Raw genomic sequence first — 16,612 nt, forward strand, 5'->3', positions numbered from 1 at the left:
AACCTAAGTACTGCACTAATACCCCTGATTAATTTCAACCCTAATCCATTTTCTAACCCCACCTACTACAACAATAACCCCAAACAGGGACAAAAATTCGGTGCCAAAACAGCGGCGCCTAAACGTCGACACTAAAACGGCCTATGTCAGACGCAATTGCCCCCGATATTCTGATACCCTCTCCCTACAGTTGCAGTTATTTGGGCTATTTAGGCCTTTTTCCGATAAGTTTTTGTATAATTCAGACGATTACGTCCTTAATATGCCGAGGATATTTTTAGCTTGGTTATGACGTTGGTTTTAATACTATGGTATAGCTTTTTCTGGTTTAAGTAATAATTATTGCTTTTTTTAGGTCTTATTGTGTGCCCCTTTCGATTTACCTTGAGTTCAGAAACGAAGGGTTTCAGTGCATCATTTACAAACCTTATGAGAAGCCCAAAACTTGTCTGGATCTCGCAGCTTTATGCCAAATTAAGCTTGGTGAGATTATTTAGGAATCATGTAAATGTAAAGTGATCAGCAAAATGTACAGTTTTACAATTAACGTTTTTGCAATATTTGCAACACAAAGCTGCATGCACATCGTCATGACTTTTAAGCTCTCTCTTTTTGTGATGGACTGGTTCAACCTTTTTTAATTTGGTTCTTTCGACGACAATATCAAAAATATTTTAATGTCCAATAGCTTAAAAACTGGAGTCAATTCGAATAACGAAAAGGCATTTTGGGACTCCAAAGCCTCGAAAAGACTTTGCGCCAAACAAAAATGTGGTGTCTTGCGGTAATCAAAAGAACCACATTCAAATTTACAAAATGTTCACATTTCTAAACGGATTGTTTTTTGCAAGCCGAAAGCATGCACATCGCACAACTTGCTAAAATAACGCTTTCGACGCAGAACATTGTCGAAACCGACACTGTGCTTTTATTAAGGGTGCGCCTGTTTTATTAATTAAAAGCTAAAAGCGGGCGAAGTTAAACTCGCGAAGGCGGTTTCGGATGAAAAGGAACGTCGATCGGCTTACAAAGCGCCACTTCGCCAACGTTGGCGTTATCGCCAGGTAGGGAATCTTCTGTAAAAACCTTCACGAAGGACAACTTGACGACGCACGAATCGGTCCATTGCGAATGGCTGAGAAATACCTGCGATGAGAAAAAAATACAAGGCCATGTTAAATGACTTTACGGAACAAAACTTAAAATCAAGATCGCTTTTTACGTTGATTTTGGTGGCAAAATTCTCTAAAAAAGTATCGTCTGAAACAGGGGTGAGGCAACCCTTTTCTATTCGCGAGCCCAAACCAAACAGAAATGTTTCTGCGGGCCGGTAAATTTAAACTATGTACACTTGTGTACGACGCATTTTATAATAACAACCGCAAAGACTGACAATCAGGGATACCACAGCAAGGTATGCTATTTTGCAGTTCAAAGGGGTCTAAACTACATGCTACATTCGAGGCAGGAACAAGATTTGAGTGGCCTCGTGCCCAATTTGTAATATAGGTCGAGATTTGCGTTGACAGGTCGTATGTTGCCCCCTGGTCTAAATGCTATTTGCGGTTGTTGTTGTAGAAACATGTTCAACAAATTAACAGCGTAAAGTAAAAAACACAACACCGGACATGAGTAATATCATCGTGGTATGATTATTCTAAAGCAAGGTGACATAATGCTCTACAACCAGTTGACATCGATTTGAGCTACGCGAAGCGCCGGAAATGGAAGCTCACTTTTGATTGTATGCTGTGCGTGAACGGCTTAAGTTGTTTCACATCCGTGGCTAGCAAGGCAAAGTGTTGTTCGGTCAAATCTGGGTAGACGACTTTAATTCTGCAAATAAACATAAAAACAAGGTTTAAAAAAACGCGTCCTTTGTTTTAAAACTAGTCGATTCTAATAGACATTTCGCCTCATTACGAACCGAACTAATTTCAGTTGTCCATTGGACTCACGAAACTTGCTCATTTTACTGATGAACAGATGGATTTTTGCCATTTGCCTTTGTGCATACCATGCGGCCTTTGTACATAACATTCAGCAGTCACAAACATGGGGGAATAAACTAAAACTTTGGCCAATTGCAAAAGTAGCCCGTCTTACCTCGACAAAAACATAGCAAATTTGTTTGATAAATTCTTAAGTAAACCCAGTACCCATCTATATTGTTACAGCAAGCGTCTGTGCTAGTTAAACATTGGCTTATTGGTATCAAATAAGAGCCCAAATCGTTAAACAATAAAACATTATATTCGCGAAATGACTGACCCTAGAACAGTGGTGATTCCCAACTTTTTTGTTCTCGCGACACCGTTTAAGTTTTCGATGACTTGCGCGACCCCACACGGATTAAAGTATGCACAACAAGCTAAAGTTACAGTCCGAGCGTCCATTCATTTTAATTAGACATTGTTTGACTGAAGCTATGCTTGATTCATTAATTGAAAACTATAATGGTGACGTCATAAACACGACTGGTTCACTGCAGCAAAAGCCATACAAACCTAAACGTTAGACTAGCGAATGTTGCTCCTTCTATACTGCTAAACTTATCAATCACATGCATTTCACGTTCTTGGTTTAGTTGTTCGCTTGAAGTTAACGATTGCACACTTAGCGGATTCGCAGCTGGCAGGAGTTTTGACGCACGTGTTCGCTTTGCGTCTAAAAGTTCGCTTTTGCTGGACATTAACTGGCTGTCTCTGATTATTTTTTATTGTTATTTCTGACGTCATTACAATAACATTTGTTACCTTAATTCGGACATATTTGCCAAGTCCGCTAAATATGTTAGCAAGGTTCTAATTGATTTATGTGAAATACACTAAAATTAGGGGGTCGCTCAAGTTGATGAAAACTAAACAACGGGATCAAAAAGTTGGGAACCACTGGTTTAGATGTTATACGTTATTTGCGTACTTTTTGCTTTATATTTTCTTGTGTTTTTAGAAACTGATGATGGGATAATAGGTAGTCTTGTAATGACTTAAGTCACTGCTTTCAAATGACCTGATTTGAATAAAGCCTTTTGCGGACAAATGACTTGACTTAAGGCTTATGATAAATGACTTGTTTGAAATGAAGTGATTTATTAAGCATTTTTTTTAATTTGGGCACATGAAACAATTTGATTTCTATATGTTGTGTAAATGCTATGTTTTACTTCAGTTATTTCTTGTTAACTTTCTCTAATTATGATTTGACTAGGACTTGACTTGGGCAACCGATGACTTGGACTGGGAGTTTATGTGTTATTTATTCGAAAAGACTGTACTCGAACTTGTTGTTTTAGTTGTTTTACGAATGACTTGAACTAAAGTCATTTCAAATTGACTTGTTTAAAACACTGGTAACATGAGTGAAATATATTTATAGTATAATTTTAAAGTTAAGTAGTTTGACGTTTTTAAAAAATATTTTTTTACGAATCTAAATTTTTTCTACCAAAACGTTTTCCGAAAATTGTTGAACAGATACACGAGAACGTCAATTTATAATTTTTTACGAAATTATTTTAATTCACACACGTTCCAACACGCAAAATAAACGAGAAAACGAGAAAATAAACGCAAAGACCACTCACCTGACATCCCTTAGCGGATCGGAAATGTACTGCATAGTGACATCGACGTACAGGCTGGCGGCAAGACCGGCCGTTATAACAATCGGGGTGTCGAGGCCAGGACGGGGTTCGTGGATCGTGATCTGGCATCTGACCACCTGGACAAAATAAATAGTTTAGGACGCTGTCGGCAATCAAACTTGCTTGATTATTTGTATCGAAGCGGCGGTTCTCCGATTGGTCTCGTGCGACACACAGCGGATATTTTACTGTACAAGTGTGCCCTCGAGTGGTGGAGATTTACTGAGCGTGGCGGCAAGCAGAAATACAATTTTGTCGGTTTTAAGATTAAACGCGGCACCGATACAAAGCTCTCATACATTAAAATTTCTGACATGTCCATAAACATATGTGTTTAAGTAATTCTACTAACTTATAATTTCTACTAAAGTTTTTAATATATATATTAGGACTGTGTAATTTAGCCTTAAATATATTCTTTCATACTTAAACATTAAATATTTACTTGATGTAAAACAATTTTTACATAGAACATTGGTCTCGGTGGATAGCCGTACAGTCTCGCAAGTTATTTTGCTGACATAAAGCACAAACAATGTTACGCCGCTTTATCCATACCACCTTAACAAACACATATTTTCGGGGTCCAAAATATATCGGTAGCAACAACAAAAAGGACGGTTTTGTTTTTTAAAGTTCGTTTGTCGACTTGTTTTTAACGTCGGTCGCATTCGTTTAAAGTCAAACTGTTTGTTTAAACGTGCAGTATTTCAAGTATCAATGTTCAAACAGTCCGACACACATGATATATTTGACTAAAAGTGTCGCAACCCGATGTGATAGGAAACAAATCTTCACGAGTTGTTACCGAACCGTAAGTCGTGCGCGGCATACGTCGCTGCGATACGTGACATTTTTGCCGGCCCGTTTTAAAGTCGGACCAGTTTGGCCAAACCCTTAATTTGCCTATCATTTCCGCCTAAACAGCAGTTATTAAAATAATTCAAGAAAATAAGTGGATTATAAGCTTGCCAAGTAACTCCTCGCGAATAGGTTCGTTTACTTTGTTTAGACCAAAAAAAGGTAAACTGTTTTGCTAAGTGACCTTTAACAAAACATTAAGAGCGTAAAGACGGGCCAATGTGATTGTTGAAAAACTTTATGCTTTTAAATTGTTTAAATATAAAGCTTTAAAATGGAGCACTTTAAACCAACTTTAATAAATGCGCAATTTCAATAAAGAAAAAAGTTATAGTTGAAACGTTTTTCATAGTTTCAGCGTTGTTTTGTGTTGGATGATTTAAATACGCTACGTTTACCCTTTGAAGTTAGCTCGTAAATTATGCGGACAAAGAGCGGCTAGTCAATACTAACGAATAGGTAAATTTAGACAAAAAAGTTGTTAAAGTGTTTTGCTAAGTGATAAAACGCAATACAAGGGTTTAAAAAACGATTTGCCAAACTAAAAGCTCAAAAAAATACGAGGCAGTTTAAATCCAAGAAATGGCGCGCCAAAACCAACGCCCTCACCTTGCTGTTCAAGTCGACGGTCGACACGCTGTAGTTGGCGAGCAGAGGTTGCAGCAGCTTGACGGCCAGACCAAGCTTCTTTGCTGAGCCGATTTTCATGAGCTCGTTAAAGCAGGTCTTGGAAAAGGAGTCGGGCGTCGCGTTGCGCTCGGCCAGGAAGGCTTGGGTCGATTGGACAACGGCCAGGAAATCTTCCAGAAGCTTCGTGGCGCTCGCGAGCTTCTCCGCGCCCGACCAACCGCTGGTCCCACCTTGCCACTTGCTAAATAAAAGAGAGAGTATTTTTATTATGGCATTAGACCAGTGCTCTTTAACCGGTAGGCACGGTGCACCAAAATATGCATGGGGTGCACCAGTACGAAAAGGTATTCAAGGGTACATCACAAACTTTTTATGAACGATTAATATTTGACATTTCTAAAGAGAAAACAGTCATTAAATACTTTCTTTTCTGTTTTGTCATGTTTATTTAAATGCTGTTTTATGACACGCAATAGTACTTGCAAGAAGCCTGCAACCATTATCAAACTATCACCGACAGTTTGTAAAACTTCGGCAGCTGCGCTCGGAAAAAAAAAGGTTGAAGAGCACTGTTTTAAACACTATTTTCACCTAGGACAAGCACAAAAAACAGGCTCACGCTTTTTAGATATTTTTAGATCACCAAATAACACAGAATACGACTTAAGCTATGTAATACACATGGGTATAAAGTTTAATCTAGCCCTTCGTAGTACAACATTAAATAGCAAGTTTTTTTATTCATTATTTAAAAAACATATTGGTGAAAATTACAATTATTTTTAGAACGTAAATATTTGTTACAAATTGCATCAGAAGTAGTACTCCAAACATAATGAGGCCAACTGATTTTAGTAATAGCTATTTAAAAGGCGCCCAGTACTTTACAAAAAAGTTATGAAATAAAAACCTGATGGATTAAAGCAAGTAAAACAATCCGAGTTTTGGAAGTGTCTTTGTCAAAATGTTATGGAGTATAAATTTCAGCATATTAGCCATAACATTTTTTACTATAAAACCTCAGTTTTAAGGCCATTAAACAGTAATTTTCAAAGACTAGTGTGCCTCGTGAGATTTTTTAAGTACGCCACGAAACTTATAGTAATATTTGAAGATAGCCTGTTAGCATTACAATTGAATGCGCAAAAGCATACGAGACAATTTGAATGCGCAAAAGCATGCGAGAGCACAAGATACATTATAAAAACTAATATCAAGATGTCTTACGATGCCTTTCGGTGAATTAAGGACGATTGTCCATATATAATATTGTTGTTTAATAATAAATTTCAAAGCCAAAAAGGTCGTGTAGATCGACAGCATCTTGATTAAGACGTTTCGATACGAACTTGTATCATCTTCAGTTAGTGTGACTGAAAAGCAAATCAAAGCTTCACTTATAAAAGGCAGGACGCAATTGTTATCATCAGAGTTTTTACAGTTGGAGCCTTTAGGTGTTGAATAGGTAGAGCGGTGTAGATAAGGTGTCGACGTTTAGTTCAGGGCTGCAGTCTTGAATAGATAGCGACTCGAGTAGCCGCAATCTGAAGACGTCTGAAGCCCTTCCGAGCACTTCGGGTTTGCAAAAATCAACCTTTTTGGCTTTGAAATTTATTATTAAGCTACATTACAGATCCGTGCATAGTGTACCTAATACTGTTGTTTTTTGGAAGTGTGCCGTAAGCTAAAATTGTTGGAAAACCTTTTGCCATCAAAATTAATTCAACAAATACCTTTTTCTGGTTTGCGACGATTCCTGGATATTGATAAGAAATAGAAGCGCTTGTGCTTTGAGCTGAACCTGCTTCACAAGCGAAATCTCGGCGGTGCTCAGGCCCACGTACAGGTGTTCCAGCTAAAATGTGTCAGTTTAAGTACAAAAACAAACGATTTCTATTAATTTTCTTCAATGTGAAGCGTTAAAAGGGTTGCTATCAATTTTCTTCAATGTGAAGCGTTAAAAGGGTTGCTATCAATTTTCTTCAATGTTAAGCGTTAAATGGGTTGTCTGTCAGCCAACCATAATAGGCAATTTCAATTAAAATAAAGTTTTATTTAAAACATTTTATTTTTTATGTTGAGCATCAAACGGTTCGTTACACGATTCAGTATAAAATCTGCCAACGTCCGAAGTCACCTCGCAATGTATTGCTTTTAACAAACGGTAGTTGGTGAGACGAGTTTGTGTTTAACACAAAATGCAGAACAAATTATTTCAATGCGTTTCTTAAGCTTGCTTGATTTTTCGAGCAAAGCGCCTCTATTCCTTAAAACCGCTTTCTTGGTTTGTTCGAAACCTACCTCGTGCGTAAGTTGGATGATTTGTGTGGCAGCTGGACGGGCAAAGGCGAGGTGCTGGGCGCTCATCTGACTTGATCCCACCCATCGCTTCGAATCTACAGCCTGTAGAAGAAGAATTTATAGGCTGGTTTGATAAAACACTGTCGCCTGGTTTGCTTTCGTGGCTGTTAATGCGTAAACCCCGTAAACCAGTTCTTAATATTTTTTGTATGTTTTACCCTTTTACCAAAGATGAATATCAGATTTACCCCCAATACATAAAAAAGTGGTGCTCATTTAACAAAAAAAAGTAACAAATTACATCAGTTATATTCAGTGCGACGGCTGCCCTTGCTTTTTGGCAGCCAGTTGTTCGATGTCTGGTAAAGTAGAAGGCAATGCACAACGAATATCAGATTCAAGTCGGTTTCTTGCTTTGGATTTTATAATGAAAGCCAGAATATTCAGAGATCGAATACCTATCCTTGGATTTACACCCTATAACGAGGAAATTTACCCCCTGGGGCTTATATGTAAGTATAAAAGTGTACTTAGAAGTTTATTTTTAAGTTAGGTCAGGACATTCGCATACATACCCAGATGAATTCTACTAACCTGCCTAGACGTTCTTTCTATACGTCACTACCCCACTTTCGTGTGACAAACGCACTCAGCGCAGCGAGGTCTCTGCTACTCGCCATTCCATTTTTTTCGTTTCGACGTTTAAGCTTTTGTACGCGCCAAGACGTACTGGCTACTTTTGTAATTGTAAATAAATGCGACGAGCAATGTCAACTAAGTGATGGGACTCTTTTCGGAGGTTAAGAAATCGTTCAAGGGTATGTTTATTAGGGGCCTGCTTCAGTAAAGTCAGATTTATTCGGAGAACGCGTCTAAGACGTGGGCACTGCGAAGCTATCAATTTTTACCTCAAAAAGCGGGCAGCGTGTAGTTAAATTAGCAGCACTAAACGCTGAAACAGTCACTTCAAAATAGCGATTTAAACTGAGCGTCACATTTGACCGAGGTAAAAAACGCCTTGCGAAATGTTCCAAACCTTTGACAAGAGTAGTTGAGCTTGCAGGAAGTCGGCCGAGCATTGGGCGGTTGAAGCAAGGCTGGGAGACATTTGCGCGGTGTGCCTCAGATCACGTATAGTGCATTCCAGGAGAGACTTTTGCGTGACCTGGTCGAGACTCTGCCAATGGAAATGAAAATGTGATTGATTGGCACACAGGGTGGCGTCATGGTGCCGCCGATTGTACTATAATTAAATAGTATGACATTATGTTGCGTAAAAAGAGTCCAAAAACGCGCTCGGAAGTGATTTGGTGTAAAGAAGCGTGGAAAAGTGTCTCAGCAGACACAAAAACTGCGCAAATGTTGCCAAAATGACTATTTGCTTAATAAGTATGGCTAAAAATGAAAATAAATTAGATTAATGATAAGTTATAACGGTTTCCAATTAAATCGGTTCGGAGCCGATACCCGATGCCAGGAGTTTCAGCCATGATTTGCGAATAAACGCAGGGATAAAACATGGCTGAAAATGTAAATAAAGTAGATTCAACATCAGATAGGTATATGTCCGATATTAAAGGCCGCGATTTCTACCTTCAAAGGTAAATTTATCAAAATATCGCAAAATAAGCTCCACCAAAGCCAATGTTTGCCTAATATGGAAAAAATACTTTAAACGTATCAATTTCAACTATTTTGTTTCTCTAAGCACAGTAACCACGTAATATGGTATTGAGTCGGATCGCAATACTTTTTGCTCAAAAAATCGAGTATCGGTTTTAGATTAAAATGTCAAGTATCGAACATCCCTATCATCAACTCACAGCAAGGTTTTTGACCCTGGCCATCGCCCTTTCTAGAAATGTGACGGGATCCGAGCCTCTGTCTGTGCTTCTGGGCGGCGACTGAAGGCAGAGATCCACTCCGGCGGTAAAGGTGGTCAACTGCATGTGAACAATACATTACTGAATTAGCCAGAAGCAAAAATTCAACACATAACTCTCGCAAAGAGAATACATTGAATTCGAAGTTCAATTCGCAATTCATTGTTATCGTAAGGTTGCTTGTGTCATCTGTTGACACGTCACACGTTGTACAATGCTCTTTTTGGCTAAAAACTTGTCCAATGGACAAGAGGGCATTTGTGGTTTGCCTAAATTTAGATGTAACTTAAATGTAGATCAGCTGTTCACAAATTAGGTTAGAAAAAATATTCCGCCATGGCGTTTTAATGGTTCAATTTAAACAACGAAAATGTATATCTAATTGTTAGAAAAAAGTCCCAGTTAGGCCGTTTTATAAAAAGTCGAGCATATTAAATTGCATGGTGTTTCGAAAAACTAAAGCGAACCTTGAGCTGCTGTGGAACCAGGTCCGGAATGCTGTCACGCAAGTACTGATAATGCCGAATCACATGCTCGGGAAAGAGCTGAGTCATGGCCGGGCAGTGCTTAGCTGCGTTGAACACCAAGATTAGAATTGCAATGTCTGGTGGAGTCTCGGTTAAGGAAGGGAATCCAAAACGTATAAAAGCCGCCAAGCTATATTCTTTCCGAAACATCTCGCGCAGATGTGCACTACTTTTGGGGTTTGGGCAAAATTTAGATCTAGAATCAGGTAAGACATCCGAAGTACTAGTGCGTAACGTATTTAACCGTTCTTGATTTTAAAATACATTTTCGGGATGGCTTTCAGTGAAAAATTCTAATCCTGTAAATCCGTGTCACCCAAAAAGACAATTTTCACCTGCCACACTTTATGCACCTGGTCTACACGTTGTGTACCACAGAACTTTGGTCAGAAAAATCAATATTCCAATAAAGTTTATTAATTGTTGGCCCTGTACCAAAATTGAGGATATTAATTGTTACAGGGCCAACAATTCGACTAAGCAGCTCAAAAATCTGTGTTAACATAAGATAGGGCAGTGGGCTATGGCAAAATCAAAGCGAAGAATAAAGGATACAGCTCGGGTCGTCCATCTGCGGCTCAGCAGTGTCGAAGTAGGGGTGACACGAGAGTAGTTGAGGTACCAGGAGGTAAACCAACTGGCTGTGGTGCTCTCCCAACTTTTGTTGGGTGCTGTAACGCAAGACAAAGAGAGCTTTACTGCTGAAAACAAGATGACCAAAGGCAAAATAACGCTAAACATTCATAAAATCAGCCGAAAAATTTGCACTCCTGGTTTGAAGAATTAAAGGCGTTGTTTAAATTGTATGTGTTACCTGTTCTAAAAGGCCGAAATATGTCCAGCCATAATGACTGGTAAAACAGTTTCACTAAAACGAGGGTTGCTAAAACAAACCTCCAAACTGATCTTCTGTCTTGCGGATATTTGTTGAGATTTTTGAGAAGCATTAAAACTGTATCAAATAGGCACGCTTTCGACATCAGGCTGCAACAAAATTGTTTTGTTTTCTTTTCTGAGAAAACAATTTTTAATTGATGGTAACAGACAAACTAAAATAATTAAAAAAATTAGGGAATTTTAACAGGTATTATTGACCTAATATCGCTAAAAGCAACAAAAAAATGGTCTAAATCAAATTGCTATTATAGGTTTTATGTTATATGGCCCATATTTGAAACGCGAAACAAGGTGACACATTCAACATACAGCAACTGTCAACAAAGAAATAAGATGAATTGTAAATCCATTAATTAACAACATAATGTATAAGAAGTCAAAACATTTACGTTGCATTTTAATACTGCACTAACCTGCAGCTGCTGAGCAAGTGGTGAATTCCCTCCCTAATTTCCTTGGCGGCGTCCTCCATTGCCGCGTGAACATTGTCGAGCTGGTCTTCCAAGAGGGTGACGTGCTGTGGAATAAGATTCGACTTTCTGTTGGATGCCACAAAACGTGTGTACAATGATATGCAACAGGATTTTCACTAAGCATTTGTTTGCAACTTTAAATATTTGTCTAGAGCTTTGCTGTGTTGTAATAATTTGAGTCACTGTTTTTACATGACTTGACTAAAGTCGCTTTGGCAAAATGATTTGACTTGACTTAAGTATATTGGACAAATTATTTAAATTGGACTCAACTCATTAAGTCAAACGACTGGTTGAATTTATGTGTTTACATTTAACATTTTATTATTAAATTTTTCTACTTATCTTAAGTTTTGTACGTAAATCATTTAGATTGCTGCATGTTCTTTTTTCTTTTTCAGTTCAATTTTTGCTGATAAGTCGGACGAGTTTACCCAGTTTAACTATTTATTTTTATATCAGGAAGTTGACTTTTAGATGACTTCCTTTAATAATGACTTGACTGGGATTTGACTCGGGCAACTGATGACGAGCTTGACTTGTTAGTTTTTTTAAAAGGCTCAACTTTGACTTGACTGGTAGTTCATTTCAAAATGATTTGTTTTTACAACACTCGGGCTTATGATTCAATGCAAGTTGTGATCTGCCGAAACCTTTTTCGCCGACATGTATGGTAATATATATAGAAATTTAACACAAATTTCACTTTAACAGCCTGTCAAGCAGCGAAGTGAAAGGCGATGATTCCTGTCAGGAGGTAAAATTTGCCGCCACTGACAGTGCGTAAGAAAAAACAATAATCAGAGCAATTCTGCAATACCGCAACTATCTTGTGTAGTGAGTTGACAGCATTCAGTCGCACGGCTTCAATCTCATCATTCAGACAATCGACCAGAAAATCGAGAGCGGCCTGTGAGTTTGTGTAGAAGCTATGAACTTTAGAACCTCAAACTCGTAATGTACTTCAAGGAAGGCGGATGGCGCGATGAAACTATAATTGTATTTTGACCTGGACAACGCCAGAGTCACTAACAATACTCTTAACAAAAACTCGTCGACCGACATTTGCATTCATGGCTAAAACGGGCTAACCTTTATGTTAAACGCTAAATAATTTGAGATGCTTTGTTTAAATACCCAGTGCAAAAAAGGAAACACTTGCTGGTTGTAAACACAGAAGAAAAATTATTTGACATTGTATTTCTTAATTTGTTTCTGTAATTAAAAGTATGTTTTAAAAGTAAAATCAGAACTTTTATGTCTTTTTACCTGAGCAAAGCTTGGGTTGCTTCTCTGGGCAGCAAGCTCGGTAAGAGAGTCGACTGCTGCACTTCTGACCTCTGAAAATAATTAAGCATACTATTCAGGGTTGGAGAATGGATGACCGATCATTATCCACTTAACACAAAACAGAAAAATGTAAAGGCAAATATAGATTGCTGGGCAGTGAACATTTATTAAAATAAGGTAAGTATCAAAACTTATGTTATTGATCGAAGTATATCAAAAATAGGACTAATTAGGAGTGTCTCTCTTCAAACTGTCATATATGATAAGCAGCAAATATACTAACAATATTTAACATTGCAATAACTGTTATTTAGTGTCTTTTATGTAACACAGCAATTGACTCTTTTCTCTAATAAATAGGTAAAGTGTCATTCATGTTGATACAACAACTAAACCATAAGGTTTGCAAAAAATGTTTAGCCACTACTAACCCATCATTTCATCTTCCAGGCCATGCACAAAAGCACCACAAGCCCCACTGTTCATCAGGTTATTGGCATCTGGATTTGCTTCGCGAGGGGCATCCTCACCCCATCTCGCCCCAGTTGAAAACTCCTCCACGAATCCCTCTTTTGCTTGCTCATTAAGCGATTTCTTTTTCTGAAAACCAAATTTTTGGTGTACTTTAATGCAACAAAAAAACAATTTAAAAAATTACTTTTAAAACCAAGTATATGAGATTAATATTTTTTTGTTAGGTACAAAATGGTAAGACATGTTTAAAAATCGCAAAATGTATATAATTTTAACCCTAAAAAGTAAGCTGTTTTAACATTAAGTATGAACATCTCTCAAAAATCTGAAGCAAAAACAAAGCAAAAGGGGTGTACTTTTGCATTTTGCACTTACCCTTAAGTCAGACATAAGTTTCTTGTCCAGTGTCTGAAATAAGAAATTATCGCTGACCAAATGCATTGATCCGAGGAGCCTAGCTGATTCAGCTCGCACCTAGTTATACAAAATAATGAGTTGTAAAACAAAACAGGGTTTTGCTGTCAAGTACTTTAAAAAACGACAAAAACCACTGAGGCAGCAGCTTCCTATTTAAATACTGATTGAAATTTACCTTATATGAGCTGTCGTTAAGAAGGTTGCAGATTTTGGCAAAAGCATCATCTATTAGCCTCATTTTGTCATCAGAAAAGGGTGCTTTTATATAACTGTTAATAACAACTTAACTGTAAATATTTACATGTTTTAATTTTATATTAAACGTTTTCTTTTTTATATTAAACGTTTCTAGGTATGTTTTGTGCTGTTAGACATATTCAACATAAAATATCCAGTTTAATTTCGGATTTACAAACAAAAGGCCACAAATTTTACAGGAGCATACTTCTCAGGGTAAATATGACTGAGTATCCAAACTAGTTGTGCTGCGGTGAAGCGCACCTGCTCACAATCGTCATTCAATGAAGAGCAAGCTTGGTCATAAACAGAAAACTCAAGTTGCTGGCCTCTCTGGTGCATTAATATCTGTTGCAACAAAGTGTGTCTTTTACTTTTACTGAATAAAAATATTTTTAAGTCTGAGTTAGTGTAAATGTGTACTTATCCTATTTTATACATAGTGGACAACAATTAGTTGAATATGTAATGCAAAATAGCACACATTAGAAGTGCAAAACTATAACAAATGGTTGCCACACATTTTAATAAAATATAAGACATTTTAAGGAAAATCCATAGTTTTTAAGACCCAACAGTGAAACACTTGACATGATTTGAATATAATTGAAAGCAAAACAGTATAATCCTACGGTCAACACAATACTAAATAGTTTAAAAGTTTGTTTTACAAGTGCACTCTCTAAATACATATATCAAGCTAGAGAAATTCAAAAGCTATTGAAAGACTAAAAAAACATAGGGTTTTTCAAGGACTTTTCAATGTAACAATACAAAAGTTTAAAACATTTAATAGTTTCAATAAATATTTAAAGAGATTGTCGCACAACAACAAAAATCCTGGTTTTTAATTTACTAATGCTTGAAGTGAACTGCTCCGAACTCTTGGTTCAGGGTCATCAAAATATTCAGCCACTAGGGTGTGCACATTTGCTTGATCCCACTTTTTGTCAGTTGGCTTGCCAACAGTTTTGCTAGTCGCCAAATTGCCAATCAATTTAAGGCATTGACATCTGACCTAAATATAAAGCATCATCTAAATATGAAGCATGGTGCTTTGTCCCTTTTGCAATGTTGAAAATTAATTTTTATAAAACAAAGATGCTTTAAATAGTTTTTGCAGCAGAAATAATTAAACACTTGCTGTTAGTTTTTTTCTTTACCTCTTGATGGTGATCTTGCAATGCACTACTGGCCATTTCTACTAGTCTACTGTGAAAATTCTTGTTTTGAGATAGCTTCAGTGCCACTGCTAAAGCAGATGACCATAATTGGGCCAAAACTTTACCAGAAACTGAAACAAATAATTGTAGTGAGATTTTAACTACGAAATAGAAAGCAATATTGCTGCAATGTCAATTTGGCTTTTTGATTTAAAAAACATAAAATAAAAAAGATTTATATTAAGTACTAACTTTGTTCACAAACCTATTTATTTATTTATTTGCATAGGTTGTCAAAATGTTGGTAAAGAATTACAATTACTAGAGGAGCTGTTTTTTTATCAATATATTTATTTACCTTCCACATCAATTAAGCCAATGATGCTTTCGAGAGTATTGGAGGGGTGAAATCCAATGGTACATGACAAACGGCCTAACATCCAAGCAATCTTTGTGCGCACAGTTGAGTCATTCTCAGCACTGAACTGTTTTAACAAGGTTTCAATACACTGTTGAACGTATTCAGCAGGCACAGGAAACCTCCTAAAATAACAATATATACCATTCAGTTGAAACCATAAAATTAAAAAATATTGCCAGATCAAAAATGTGTTTTTAAACAGCTAGATAGAAAATGTATTACGGCAGTTAAAAATAGCAAACATATTCATTTTCGTACTTTGACAGTTGCACTAGGATCCGCAGAATTTGTTTTGAAGATTTTCCATTGAGGTTCAAAATATAATCTTCATACTTTGTACTAGTAGTAAAGCCTGCATCAGTGCTTGTTGATTGTTTTGAAAGACGCAATTTTTTCAACTGAAACAGAAACATAAATATTTATATTTAGTGTTATGAAATATCGGTTTTCAGCAACATTAAAAACAAGTCTCCTACAGAAACAGAACTTCAAACCAACATAACAAATAACCTGGGGTCTTGGAGGTTCCTGAATTACATGGCTAAATTCTTCATAAGCTCTTTTCTTTAAATGTACAGCCATACTATATTAACAGCTCTGTTAAAAAAATGTAAAACTATTTACATTCATTGCTTTATTTTAGACAGCAATAATAGCATAAATATAAATATATTGCCAGAGATGAAAAACAAAAAAACAAATTACTTTTTTTTTTATTTGTGTTTAGGTGGTGTGGATGACATGTTTATGTCTAAAAATCCAATAGCCAGGAGTGATAGCTAAGTTTGTAATACATAAAAACACATGACGAATTGCAAGTTACCCGACCATGTTGATAAACTTGAAAATACATTTAACATGAAAATTATATGGTTTGGTTTGCCAAGCCAGGATTTCTTAAGAGTGTACAGAAAAAGACACGTTTTAAAGATCATAGCGACATGGTTGAATATCCAGATTAATGGTTTGATAAATTGATCAGTGATTGAGGCACATAATTTCCTGTCACGAAATTACTGATTGTTGTGTTTGAGGAATTTGAATTGAAAAAAATGTGATGAACAGCTCCGTTAAACAATGGGCCTTCATAGCAAACAGCAAACGAAACAACAGGGCAAACTGTGTTATTGCTAATATGGCCGTGAAGGCGCGTCGACTGCGGCATTTATCATGTGGAACGATCTCGTGATCCGCGAACTACTGGGACTCGACCAACAACAACTTCACGTGATAAGCGTGGAACCAGTTAAAAAACACATGACTGAATTAAGGGGTGATACCAAAGTTTCGCTGCGTAAACCGTTCCGCATTTCGTGTTAGTCGTCGCAAAGTAAGCAAGTTTCGCTTCCTTATTGGTCATGGTCTGCTGGTTGGGAATTGCCTCACTTGCTT

The 16,612-nt window shown here is 37.0% G+C and overlaps 1 protein-coding gene across 1 annotated transcript; it reads right to left on the minus strand.

Moving 5' to 3' along the window:
• Positions 1-661: 661 nt before the first annotated feature.
• On the minus strand, positions 662-16,431 carry LOC146137847 (integrator complex subunit 4-like). The gene is made up of 23 exons (XM_083393232.1): positions 15,731-16,431; positions 15,479-15,618; positions 15,158-15,342; positions 14,800-14,930; positions 14,493-14,654; positions 13,845-13,984; positions 13,575-13,668; positions 13,358-13,456; positions 12,940-13,108; positions 12,488-12,558; positions 12,039-12,128; positions 11,159-11,262; positions 10,743-10,832; positions 10,404-10,519; positions 9,789-9,925; positions 9,262-9,381; positions 8,475-8,615; positions 7,439-7,540; positions 6,871-6,992; positions 5,117-5,327; positions 3,587-3,723; positions 1,737-1,836; positions 662-1,146 (listed from the first exon to the last, which is right to left on the minus strand). Exons 1-23 carry the CDS (start codon positions 15,800-15,802, stop codon positions 979-981), a joined length of 2,901 nt encoding a protein of 966 aa, XP_083249358.1. The 5' UTR covers positions 15,803-16,431; the 3' UTR covers positions 662-978.
• Between the last annotated feature and the right edge of the window lie 181 nt (positions 16,432-16,612).

The sequence above is a fragment of the Ascidiella aspersa genome, chromosome 7 (assembly GCF_963924565.1).
Source record: "Ascidiella aspersa chromosome 7, kaAscAspe10.2, whole genome shotgun sequence".
Classification (NCBI taxonomy): Eukaryota; Metazoa; Chordata; class Ascidiacea; order Phlebobranchia; family Ascidiidae; genus Ascidiella; species Ascidiella aspersa.

Coding starts and splice junctions, on each gene's coding strand:
- LOC146137847 (XM_083393232.1), bottom strand. CDS start 15,802: ATGGCTGTACATTTAAAGAAAAGAGCTTATGAAGAATTTAGCCATGTA. Junction 15,619..15,730: donor AGGAACCTCCAAGACCCCAG/GTTATTTGTTAT, acceptor TTTCTGTTTCAG/TTGAAAAAATTGCGTCTTTC. Junction 8,616..9,261: donor CCAGGGTCAAAAACCTTGCT/GTGAGTTGATGA, acceptor TTCCATTGGCAG/AGTCTCGACCAGGTCACGCA.